The sequence below is a fragment of the Schistocerca americana genome, chromosome 3 (genome assembly GCF_021461395.2).
Source record: "Schistocerca americana isolate TAMUIC-IGC-003095 chromosome 3, iqSchAmer2.1, whole genome shotgun sequence".
In the NCBI taxonomy this organism is placed as follows: Eukaryota; Metazoa; Arthropoda; class Insecta; order Orthoptera; family Acrididae; genus Schistocerca; species Schistocerca americana.
This window is the reverse complement of record NC_060121.1, coordinates 368,441,119-368,453,763: the sequence shown is the minus strand read 5'-3', so window position 1 is coordinate 368,453,763 and position 12,645 is coordinate 368,441,119. Positions and strand designations below refer to the sequence as shown.

General features: G+C 42.8%; 1 protein-coding gene across 1 annotated transcript in view; it reads left to right on the top strand.

Moving 5' to 3' along the window:
• LOC124606089 overlaps positions 1-12,645 on the top strand; it is a 235,059-nt gene that overhangs the window by 20,750 nt on the left and 201,664 nt on the right. Inside the window, exon 3 of the mRNA XM_047138054.1 lies at positions 12,312-12,362. Within this exon, the coding sequence (XP_046994010.1) occupies positions 12,312-12,362 (51 nt within the window). The remainder of the gene's footprint in view (positions 1-12,311; positions 12,363-12,645) is intronic.

The following is a 12,645-nucleotide window of genomic DNA, read 5'->3' as shown; positions in this document are numbered from 1 at the left end:
TTAGTTAGGTTTAAGTAGTTCTAAGTTCTAGGGGACTGATGACCTCAGAAGTTAAGTCCCATAGTGCTCAGAGCCATTTGAACCATTTGAAGATAGAAATTTATGCTCACTACAAAAATAAACCCTCGTCCATACTCTGCGAGTAATCAGACTTCAGAGGACAATATTTCTATGGTTCTTTTGAATACTCACTACAGAATGTTCCTGCTCTTCTTTCTTCATTTATTCTTCATTTTAATTTTTATGGATTGTTTTAATGATTGTATGACACTTCGTTCACTTTATTTAAAACTTTAGACTGTTTTTGTTTTTACTTTTTATTCATGACAATCTTAATAGACCAAGTTTGTTTTATGATAATGACTGTGCAGTACCTCTCTCGACGTAATGTGATGATTTTTCTCTTGGCTAACTAAAGAATGCTCTTTTTCTTTTGGTCGATTTTACTCCTCTTTTATTTCTCCAAATAATAGATGTAACTTCATGCTTATTGCCATTTTATGGACTTTTTGTGACTGGAAACAACTATATCTACAGTATCTTGTAACGTTTCACTGCTTATGCGTTTGTTTTACATTTATGACTACTTAGATGGATCCATGACGTATTACAGCTTAGTGATGTAACCTGTATTTCTGTAGATCTGACATTATCTACGCCTATGTTATGGAATTTCGTGTAACATTTGTGACTATAAACAACTATGATCACAGTTCTTTTAAAATTCAGTTTCTCGTGCTCCTTTTATGTTTTTTACTACCTCGATGGGCCAGTGAGATTTTTTTATGTAGACTATTTTCCCATGCTTTAGGTATTACGTACCATACTCCACTTGCAATCTTGTTGTTACTTGTTCGGTGTCATCTGTGGGATTGACACATATTACTATAGTCATCTTACTTGCACGTCAGTATTTTGTAACAGCTAGCTGCTGTCGAACTTTGAATTGGTCTACTGTTGAAACGAACACATCGACACCTCCACGCCGCATCGATGCTACATAACGGCGTCATTCAAGCAGTATTTTCACTGGCACTACACCCTAGAAGCAATATGCAATACCAGGCGAGCGTTTATACACGTCGGTCTGCATGCCAGTACATATTTAACATCCAGACGCTGTTGCAGCTCTAAAATGGTCTTCTGCTGGATGGCGCTTGCCGATGTACAACACCGTCTCCATGGGAACCGTTGGCGTCGCTTAACCACCATCATTGCTGGAAAACAATCTAAGAGTTTGCGATAAATCCCTCCAGATTGCTATCGGTGATCTCACAGCCGATTATGACTCGTTATCTCATTTATCTATATATTTTTGTCACATATTGACGAAATGCTGTTCACAGAAGTTGCTCAATATAATGTAATACACCCATTTCTTCATTTCCTATTAGCTTCCGTGTAACCATTCTGCATGTATCTTATTGTGATAACTGTTTTACACCCTGTATGCTGTGGGCAGAACGTAGCGTATTTAAGTAACAGCTGCATTGCACTCTTTAGCAGTTGACTTTCATGGAGTTGTAACACCCGCTCCATTTACCGCAACCGCCTAGCATTTTGGGTATGTATATATGTATTTATTAAACCGGGGACCTACAGACGACGGAGAGGCTTCGTCCCGCGGTAGCCCTCAATGGTTCACAACTCCAGAACAGGCCACAGCAGCTCAACCACCCCACCGCAGCCCCACAGCGAATCCAGGGTTATTGTGTGGTTCGGCCCCCAGTGGAACCCCCTGGGAACGTATCATTCCAGACGAGTGTAGCCCCAAATGTTCGCGTGGTAGAATAATTATGGTGTAGGAGTACGTGGAAACAGTGTTTGCGCAGCGGTCGCAGACACAGTGTAACTGAGGCGGAATAAAGGAAACCAGCCCGCATTCGCCGAGGTAGATGGCTGGCCGGCACATCGGATCTCGACACTAATCCGCCGGGCGGATTCGTGCCGGGGACCGACACACCTTCCCGCTCGGTGTGTAGACCGGGCTGCTAGCCGGGCGGGCTTATTATAATTTCTTCTTTGAATATTTGTTATATATAATGTATTTTATATGTTACTACCATTATCAGACATCCATCTAAATCCATTCCATTTTGATATTTCAGTACGAGGAACTGAAGATGGTCAAAGATTGACCGAAATCTGTTACGAAAAAATAAATGTTATTGTGGTCGAGACTGTTTGCATTCATTTTTAAAGTACTTTTTTGCCAGACCGCTGACCTCCACAAGAAATGTTCTCAATAATTACTACTATTTTGATAGTTCTTTTACGACCACTATCAAGTCTTAACAGTAAGTGAGCTCTTTGATCATATGTACCAGAATACCACTATGTATTATGGATTTGACTCCCAGATGTCACGAGAAGCCGACGCGCCAGGGCTGAAGGAAGTGCGGAGTATTGTTTTGTCACTAGAGAAGCATAACAGCAGAATGGCTCGGCCAGGAGACCTCAGTGTTTTCGGACATGGACTAGTCGCTGGATATCACGCCAGTAACCAATCCATGAAGGACATTTCAACCCTTTTATAGCTGCCCAAACCGATTGCTGGTGGTGTGATTATTAAGTGGGAAAGCGAAGGAACAACCACAACTAAACCAAGACCAGACAGACCTCTTGTACTGTACTACAAGGACCGTTGGAACAAAAAAAAAAAAAACAAAAAAAACAAAAACAGCATGGAATCAGCGGAAGGAATCACTCGCGATTGTGATTACGGAGTTAAAAAGAATGGGATAGCTCCCAATAAACGTCACATTTCTGTAGTCAGTGGCAAGCGAGATTTGAGGTCTGAAAAGAGCGATGCTATTGGACAGTCGATGGTGATATGGAGTGACGGACGACGCTATACCAGGTGGAAATCCTGGGGAAGGGTTTGGATTTGGTGAATGCCTGGGGAACGTGACCTGTCATCATGTGTAGTGCCAACAGTGAAATAGGGAGGAGGTTTTGTTGCAGCATGACAGTGCTTCACATGATTAGGGTGTTATACCCTCACAGCGCAAAAGAAAAAGGTAGAAGTAGAAGGATAGACACACATTTTACAAAATTGCATACTGTGTACAGTAATGGAACACTTCGGAGACAATGACTGTTACTAGCAGGATGACAATGCTCCCTGACATAACATATCGTCTGTGAGATAATGTTTTCTTGACTGTAACACAGGACTGGCCTGCCCAGAGTCCCGACATTGATCCAATGGTATAACTTCGGCTTGATGTAGAACGTCGAAGTCACACCAGACCCCAGCGTCAAACGTCGCTTCCTTCTGTCGGTTTGCCTCTTGAGGAAGAATGGGATGTCAGTTCACCTCATACATTCAGACACCTGTTTGAAAGTGTCTCAGTCAGAGTTCAAACCGTCATGAAGACGAGAGGTTGATGCACGTATATTAATATCCACTGATAGGTGTCCGGAAACTTTTCATCGCAGAGTGCTATCTACTTCGTCGCAGAGTATTCTATTTGATCATATAGCCACAAGTACTTAACTTCGCTAGTTTTTATTTGTGATGGTTCGGCTGCCTTCCCCAGCCCCCCCCCCCCCTTCCCCGCCTCTCTCCTCTTCCACAAAAAAATTTATATATTCATCCTTATTTTTGTAGAAACTTCCATCTATATCGAAGTCTTTTTACCCTTCCATCCTGTTCGACAACGTGATAAATTTTCTGTTCCTCGCGGCTCGGTCCACTGCTTTGTGTCTGGCGCTACGTAGCCTGCTTGTGAGTTTATGAGGTCTCTAACTTATGCATGCAGCTTCTCACATGGCGCCACAGCGCTGGATCGGCCCCATTCCAGATCTTCTGATTCCCGAACCGGAACTTCCGTGTCTCAATCAGCAGCGCTAACCGCAAGATCACGTAAGAGGCTGTGTAACGCACTAAGAATTGGATGTTGAGATCTTCCAAATAAAACTGCGTTTGTGTTTTTGTTTGTTCTTCTGCAGTCAGCGTACACAGACTTGTGTGTGCCGTGCAGAATTATCCATTTACACTCTGAAACAAAAAAACGCACCACGAAGCAATGATCTGAATAGGACAGAAATGGGTAGATGAGACGTATATGTACAGACAAATAAATAATTGCAATTTCAGAAAAAATACATGATTATTCAAGACAAAGAGGATCACAAATTTAGCAACTCAGTTACGCGATGGTCCACTTCTGGCTTGTATACAAACAGTTATTCGGCTTGGCATTGATTGATAAGAGTTGTAGAATGACCTACTGGGGAGAATCGTGCCAAACTGTGTCCAACTGACGTGTTAGGTTGTCAAAACCCCGAGATGATAAGAGGGCCTTGCCCAAAATGCTGCAAACGTTCTCAATTAGGGAGAGCTCTGGTGACCTTGCTAGCCAAGGTATAGTTTTGCAAGCATGAAGACCAGTGGAAACTCTCGCCGGTTGTGGTCGGCAGTTACCTTGCTGAAACGTAAACCCAAGATGGATTGCCATCAAGGGCAACAAAACGGGGCGTAGAATATCGTCGAAGTACAGTTGTGTTGTAAGGGTTTTTCGGATGACAAACGGGGGGTAACGCTATGGAAAGAAATGGCACCCAAGACAATAACCCGTGAATGTCGGGCCGTATGGTTGGCGACAGTCAGATTTTGCATCACGCCGCTGTCTGGGGCCTCTCCAGATACGTATTCGGCCTGGAATTTCTTTGATAGGAATAGAATTGTTCTCATTGATTGACTGAGCCCAGTGATCAGCAAAAAATTGTCTGGAGATGCCCCATGTTCTTGCATATGAAAACTGCATATGCATATGAAACTGTGGCTTCTCACCTGTATACGCAGACACAAGCTAGGAACTGAAAGACACGTTGCTGAACAAGGAATAAGACATAGTTTAGAATTACGTCCACAATAACATCCGTCAATTAGCCAATACAAAAACTGTCGAGCCACTTCTATTTTGCTGCTATCTGCGTAATTTAGGGTTTATATTATTGCTGGATCACTAATCAAAGGAGTTAAGTGTTTTTCTGTTGAATTAACTGGGTATCGAAAACCTAGAGAGGATGACGCCATGGTTATCAGGGCGGACTAGCACACGTGAGGAGCAAGGTTGAAATCCCGACTGACTCATCCCATATTACCGGCTTGGACAAATTACGTAAATCACTTCCTTCCCCGACCTTACGGTATCCGAATCTGTGTTTCGACTCTAATGATATTTATCCATAATCTACTTTTCCTAAAATGACAGATCTATAGTACTACTGTATGTGTTTACGCGCCATGTGAGTGACTAATTGAGCAATATCTCTATTCCAGAATATCTCTATTATTTGCGTACATTAATATTTATATGGCAAAAGTGTGCTCTTGGAACACCTGATTCAAAATAATTTAGCGAAACTGAGAACGAATTTTCTTTCCTTCCTTTCATTTTCTTCCTCCGTACTTTGTGTTACTTATATTATCTGAAATACGTAAATTTTGTGCGTGTAAGTACTGTACTTCTTACGTAATTCAAGTACTATGCCCAAAGACGTTATTATCGATGTTAAAATCAGACGAACAGGGGAAAGGAGACAGCTGAGGGGAGACGGAGTCGAGTGAGCAGTAATGGCGTTTGTGAAACTGTTTGTTGACGTGTTGCGCGAGAAGCACGTAGAGTTGCAATAGATGACATTACGTTGAGTGTAGCATGTCGGAATTCGAACTGTAACGTTTAAAGAGAACTGCTATAGAGCATGTCTGTCTGTTGTGCTACAATTAAACAAAAAATAACGTTACAATTTGAAATGTCATGTATGCTAATAGTGTCGTGACAAGAAGACCATATAAAGCGTAGTGAAATCATGAGGTCACAGTTTGTGTGTCTAAGCCCTTGCGATACACAATTGATTAACGGTTCCCCGTTTGGTTCCAATAAATAGTGAGTGTGTGATCTATTCAACTATAACCCATGCAGCTGTTTATTTAATCCGAATCCTGACTGAAAACCGTGCAATAATCTGTTCTACACAGACTTCGTTAATCAAAAACGCCATATTACAATGGCTCATCCCTCATTTACAAGCCATCGTCAATTTTACTGGCACATATTATGGTATTTGAAATGGAGGAGTTGCCGTAATTGCGCACAGCGAGGTACATATAGAATCCAGAGATTGTAGTATCCCTCACCAACTGCTTAGATCATCAAGAAGGAGAACGTTCCTTACATACATCTTCGGTCTCTGAAAATACTGATATCAAACTGAGAGGAACAAAATAAATTATGTCATACGAGGGCTATTCACAAAGTAAGGAACGATAGGTCGCGCAATGGAAATCACAGTGAAAATCAAAACTGTATTATTTGCAACAGTTAGCTACAACTTCCAGTCACTTATCTCTGTAGTGGCTGATCCGACTTAGACGTTTGTCGTAGCGTTGAACCAACTTTCCAATACCCTCGTTATAGAAGGCAGCAGCCAGCGCTTTCTACCAGTTCTCTACGCTGGCCCACAGCTCGTTGACTGTGCCAAAATGTTGTCTTCATAGCCAGCGGTTCATGTGAGCAGAGATGGAACTCAGAGGGAGACAATTACGGGCTGTATTGCGGGTGATCAAACATTTCCAATTGAAAACGGTGCGGGAGCATCTTCATTGCCCCTGCAGAATGCGGCTGAGAATTGGCTTGAAGAAGAAAACGCACGACAGTCATGTAATGTTGGCTGCATAACTTCAGGCGAAATTTCTCACCCGGCCCTCGTACTTGGCGGGAGACCCTATGGCTCTAGGTATCTTTATGAGCTCCGAACTACAAAGAACGACGTAATGCGATGGACGGGAATACTAGAGAAACTGACTAACACACCTGTGCAAAACTTCATTGGATTTTCACTGCGGTTTCCACTTCGCGATCGATCGTTCCTACTTTCTGAATAACCCTCGTATGTCCATTCAGAATGTAGCAAGCATTTATTTCTCGAACTTATACTTATGTGCAGTATGAATACCTCATTACCTAAGAAAGCATTCTGCCCATTCAGAAACCGTTTGGCAGTCGAAATTAAAGGAAAATTTGTTACCAAGGGCGCTTAATAAGTAGCGCAACACTTTTTTTCTGAAAGCAGGTTGGTTTTATTCAGAATCCAGTGCACCATATCATTCATAACTCTTTTGGCTTCAGAAGCCTATTTTTCTACATGATCGCCGTTAGATGTGACACCCTTACGTCACGTTACTGTGAGGGATTGTATGCCCGAATGGTACCACTCTAACGGTCGACGTCGGAGACAACGTTTTCTGCATCAATATCCTCCACATAACCCGCTTACTGATTCTAGTGGAGTGCATTGCCCATTGAGCCAAACAGATGGAAGTCGGAAGGTACGACGTCTGGGCTGTAAGGTGGACGAGAGAGAACAGGCCAATGAAGTTTTGTGAGCTCCTCTCGTGTGCACAGACTTGTATGACGCCTTGCGTTGTCCTGGAGAAGGAGAAAATTGTTTCCATTTTTGTGACGACGAATACGGTAAAGTCGCTTCTTCAATTGTCTGATGGTAGCACACTGCACTTTAGAGCTGATCGTTGCACCATGAGGGAAGACATAAAAGAGCATAACCCTTTCAGAGTCCCCAAAGACCGTCGACATGGCTTTACCGGCTGAGGGTGCGGCTTTGAACGTTTTCTTCGTAGGAGAGGTGGTTTGGCGCCACTCCATCGATGGCCGCTTTGTTTCCGGTCCGAAGTGGTGAACCCAGGTTTCATCGCTTGTGACGACGTTCGACAAAAAAAGAAGAAAGTATTGCATTACTTACTGAAAGACACTCGTAACATACTGTTTGAATACATCATTATTGGGGAAAATAGTCTGAATATGAACATCAACAAAAGCAAAACAAGGATAATGGAATGTAGTCGAATTAAGTCGGGTGATGCTGAGGGAACTAGATTAGGAAATGAGTCACTTAAAGTAGTAACGGAGATTAGCTACTTGGGGAGCAAAATTACTTATGATGGTCGAAGAGGAGAGGATATAAAATGTAGACTGGCAACGGCAAGGAAAGCGTTTCTGAAGAAGAGAAATTTGTTAATATCGAGTATAGATTTAAGTGTCAGGAAGTCGTTTATGAAAGAATTTGTATGGAGTGTAGCCATGTATGGAAGTGAAAAATGGACGATAAATAGTTTGGACAAGAAGAGAATAGAAGCTTTCGAAATGTGGTGCTGCAGAAGAATGCTGAAGATTAGACGGGTAGGTCACATAACTAATGAGGAGGTGTTGAACAGGATTGGGGAGAAGAGGAGTTTGTGGTACAACCTGACTAGATGAAGAGATCGGTTGGTAGGACATGTTCTGAGGCATCAAGGGATCACCAATTTAGTATTGGAGGGCAGCGTGGAGGGTAAAAATCGTAGAGGGAGACCAAGAGATGAATACACTAAGCAGATTCAGAAGGATATAGGTTGCAGTAGGTACTGGGAGATGAAGAAGCTTGCACAGGATAGAGTAGCATGGAGAGCTGCATCAAACCAGTCTCAGGACTGAAGAGCACAACAGCAAGAACAACAACAGTGTGCCTATCCAGAAACAGTTTGGCAGACGAAATTACAGGAAAATTTGCTATATGCACTGGACCGTTCTGTAGTTCAAATAGTTCAAATGGCTCTGAGCACTATGGGACTTAATTTCTGAGGTCATCAGTCCCCTGGAACTTAGAAGTACTTAAACCTAACTAACCTAAGGACATCACACACATCCATGCCCGAGGCACGATTCGAACCTGCGACCGTAGCGGTCGCGCGGTTCCAGACTGTAGCGCTCGGCCACCTCGGTCGGCTGTTCTGTAGTAAAAGTGTATAAAACTAAAATCACGAGTAAATATATATTATTAAAATACACAGTCTTGATCGCAAAATTTCTTTTATCAGAATAACCGGTTTCATTCCTTAAGGATCATCTCCAGAACAGCAGGTGGACTTCCATGGAGCAAGCTGCGCCGACCCACGACGCTGATCTGACTGCTCACTGATCCATGAGGATTGAAACCGGTCACTCCGATAAAAGAAATTTGCGATCAAGGCTGTTTTTTAATTATATATATTTAATTACATTATGTAAGGTCGCTGATAATGTTTTCAAAACTTTTATGAAATTAAGATATTCACATTTCTTTCTTTTACATTGTACGTATTTAGTAGATTTCGTAGGCGGCTGTACAATAATGACAAAGCTATAGTAACCAACAAGGGACTTATTAACAAGATACAGCATAAAAAATTTGTTTCCTATTACATAAATTTTACATGTGTCATTGTTGGGTATTTGGGTAACATTTACATGTCTTTTGAGTTTGCTGTCTCGCTCTGAATTAAAGATTAATTTTGTAAGGACAATAATAAGGAAGAAAAGTACACGTATAAAATAAGTTACGTTTTACGAAATATTTCTATTTCTTGCCCTATCAAAAAGTTACGAAGAAAACCAAGTGTAAGCGAGCTGTCTGCTAGTCGTCTAGCTTGTTTACCGAGAGTGCAAAACTCGCAAGAATCAAGCGTTGTGTAAATGTTTGTCGGACTGTTTTCGTACGAACAGTGCCTGCGGTCTGCAGTAGAGTTTCAGTAGCACAATGACTCACAGTTTACAGAGAACAGGTGCTTCAACGAATGCTTGCGACTGCCCAGCGCCGAGCGCCAGCAAATACACAAAGTAACGGGCGGTGGACGTGGGGATCTGCAGACGGCGTGCAGACGGCTTCTGGGAGTCATAGTTCTGGGGAAGCAGCAAAAAGCGGAGCTTAGTCACCCGTACGTCTAAACGCCATCTATAGCAAGTGAGCTCGTGCTGCTACAGTTGTTGTTCCAACCGCGGCGTGACGTCAATCGCTGGCTTATCAACTGATGGAATTTCCAGTTAGCGTTGGACAGATAACAACATATTAGTTCCAGGGCATGTGTTAATTGTGTGGGATTTAATACCTCGATACGCTACTATAGGAAATGTCTTCAGGGTTTTGCTTCACCAACAAGCCATGGTGACACTATCTTTGAGTGCGTTGCAATAATACCTTGGCCTCCATCAATACCACACCACCGATCCTACAATGTATCATCTATATGCAAGGTCCTACTATTTTATCTTCTGGGGCCTGTCACTCTGTCCGAGTAATAGCTGCTTCCTGCAGCTAGCGTACTGCCGACCTATTCTCGCCGCGCGGGATTAGCCGAGCGGTCTCAGGCGCTGCAGTCATGGACTGTGCGGCTGGTCGCGGCGGAGGATCGAATCCTCCCTCGGGCATGGATGTGTGTGTTTGTCTTTAGGATAATTTACGTTAAGTAATGTGTAAGCTTAGGGACTGATGGCGTTAGCAGTTAAGTCCCAGAAGATTTCACACACACACACACACACACACACACACACACACACACACACACACGCACACACACACCTATTCTCCACACTTGCTATTGACAAAATACGCATCCGCGCCCTATCTCTCCTTTAGCATCGAAATCTTTCAGTTCCTAGCTTGTGTCTGCGTATACAGGTGAGAAGCCACAGTTTCATATGCAAGAACATGGAAATATGAATATTTCTCTACAGATACATCCTCGTCTGAAGACATCCCTTTAACGGACTTTGATAGATCGTAAATGATCCCGTTTCATGTCCGAGTGAAAACATTTACTGTCACTTTACATGTTAAGTCAGCACTCGCTCACAAAATGAATGGTTTACAATTGATCCGCAGTCCAAAAAGCCAGTTGCGTATGGTAATCGTCGATATCACCCATCGGCTGAATTACTGCAATTTGTAGGTTGAATCCTCTGGATGCCGAGCCTGGTGCTAGACATCGTTGACATAGCGTATGAACAACACAAGGATGGCTATTCGTAAGTTTGTGCAACCTACAATCAAACAATGAACTTCGGTCGCAGTTCGGCTCGTAAGTCATATGTCGATTCCACTTCGCCAAGATAACTATCCAAACTGTCTCCCCTTATTCCCATGGTACCAAGTGTCGTCCTGTTTACAAAAAAGTAGTTGTCTGCTGTGAAAACTCTCTCTAAGAAAAAACAAAATACGCACCACCAAGGGAATTATCCGAAGGTGACAGAAATCGGTAGATGTCACGTACTTGCACGGACGAACAAACCATTACAGTTTCGGAAAAATTAGGTGATTTGTTCAAGAGAAAGAGCTTCACAAATTAAGGAAGTCAGTAACGCATAGGTCTACAACTGTACCTTATGTAAGCAGTTATTCGGATTGACACTGACTGAAAGACTTGTACACTTATTTCACTTATTGCCGCGAAAGTTGTTGCTGCGTCATGCATTGGTGTCCACAGAGAGCTACAAGGAATTTTAAGGAAGCACACTTCCTGCTATGATTTTACATCCGAACCACTCTACCGGGCTAGAAATACTGAGTTTAGCTACATATCTCATCAAATATTCCAAAGTCTACAAGAAATCTTTCAAAAGTCAGCGGCATTGGAAACGTGACTGCCGCGCGGGATTAGCCGAGCGGTCTTGGGCGCTGCAGTCATGGACTGTGAGGCTCGTTCCGGCGGAGGTTCGAGTCCTGCCTCGGGCATGGGTGTGTGTGTTTGTCCTTAGGATAATTTAGGTTAAGTAGTGTGTAAGCTTAGGGACTGATGACCTTAGCAGTTAAGTCCCATAAGATTTCACACACATTTGAACATTTTCAAACGTGACTTACGTAATGATCAGGGTAGACAAGCATCATCGCCGTTACACCGCCAGAACTCCTACAGACGAAAAACTGCCCACCGTTCTGGGACAATAGCGCACGGCTGTGTGTGGGTGAAGGCACTGACACGAGAAGACTTGGCGTTTGGAGTTTGCGGTCTTGTTTAACTCAAGTATCGGTTTTGTGGAATGTTCAGTCACTTTACTAGCTTCCGACAGCCGAAAGTAGTGTGTCCCCAAAAAGAAATATTCCTAGTTGCAGGGAATGCATATGCTGCGTGTAGACGCTTTCCAACTTCACTGTGTCTCATTATATGAAGAATTTTACTGTCCATCCACGTCCATTCACTCATCGAGATGGCCGACAGTTGGTCTACTTCGGTGGAATATTATCCTGATATCATTCAGGACTCATTTTGTGGTTTTCCATGTGTCATTACGTTATTAAAATTTTACTGGGGTCTCATGAGTAGAAATAATTTTAAAGCAATATTCTGTTATGGGCTGCAAGCTAGTTTAAGACTGTGCTACCACTTCTGTAAATGCGTGTTTTCAATTGTGTGACCTGTGTATGAGTTTTTGTTCATGTCAGTGGCGCGCTTCTCCACTTGTTTACTAAAACAGTCTCTCTCTGTCCTCCAGATGAGGAGCTGCCACTTTTACAGTTCTATGAACAGCAGAGGCTGTAAGCTGGTAAGTGCTCGTTTGTTTAGTGTTTCGTGTGTGAGTTGCCCTCCTACACTGCATGCGGATGGTTTTGCTCAGTTTTGTTGTGGGAAGGAATCACGCAACATTCGAGGGAACATTTTTGAAGCCAAACGCGTTATATTGGACAAAACAGGAGAAAATTAAGTGAGAATGCTTATAGTATTTTAAAATAGGTCATTTGACATATGGCTTCCTGAAGTAATGACCGTTTACTGAACAGTTATTAAAGTACTGAACTAGCTGCGGGCGCCAGACGATATCGCAGTGG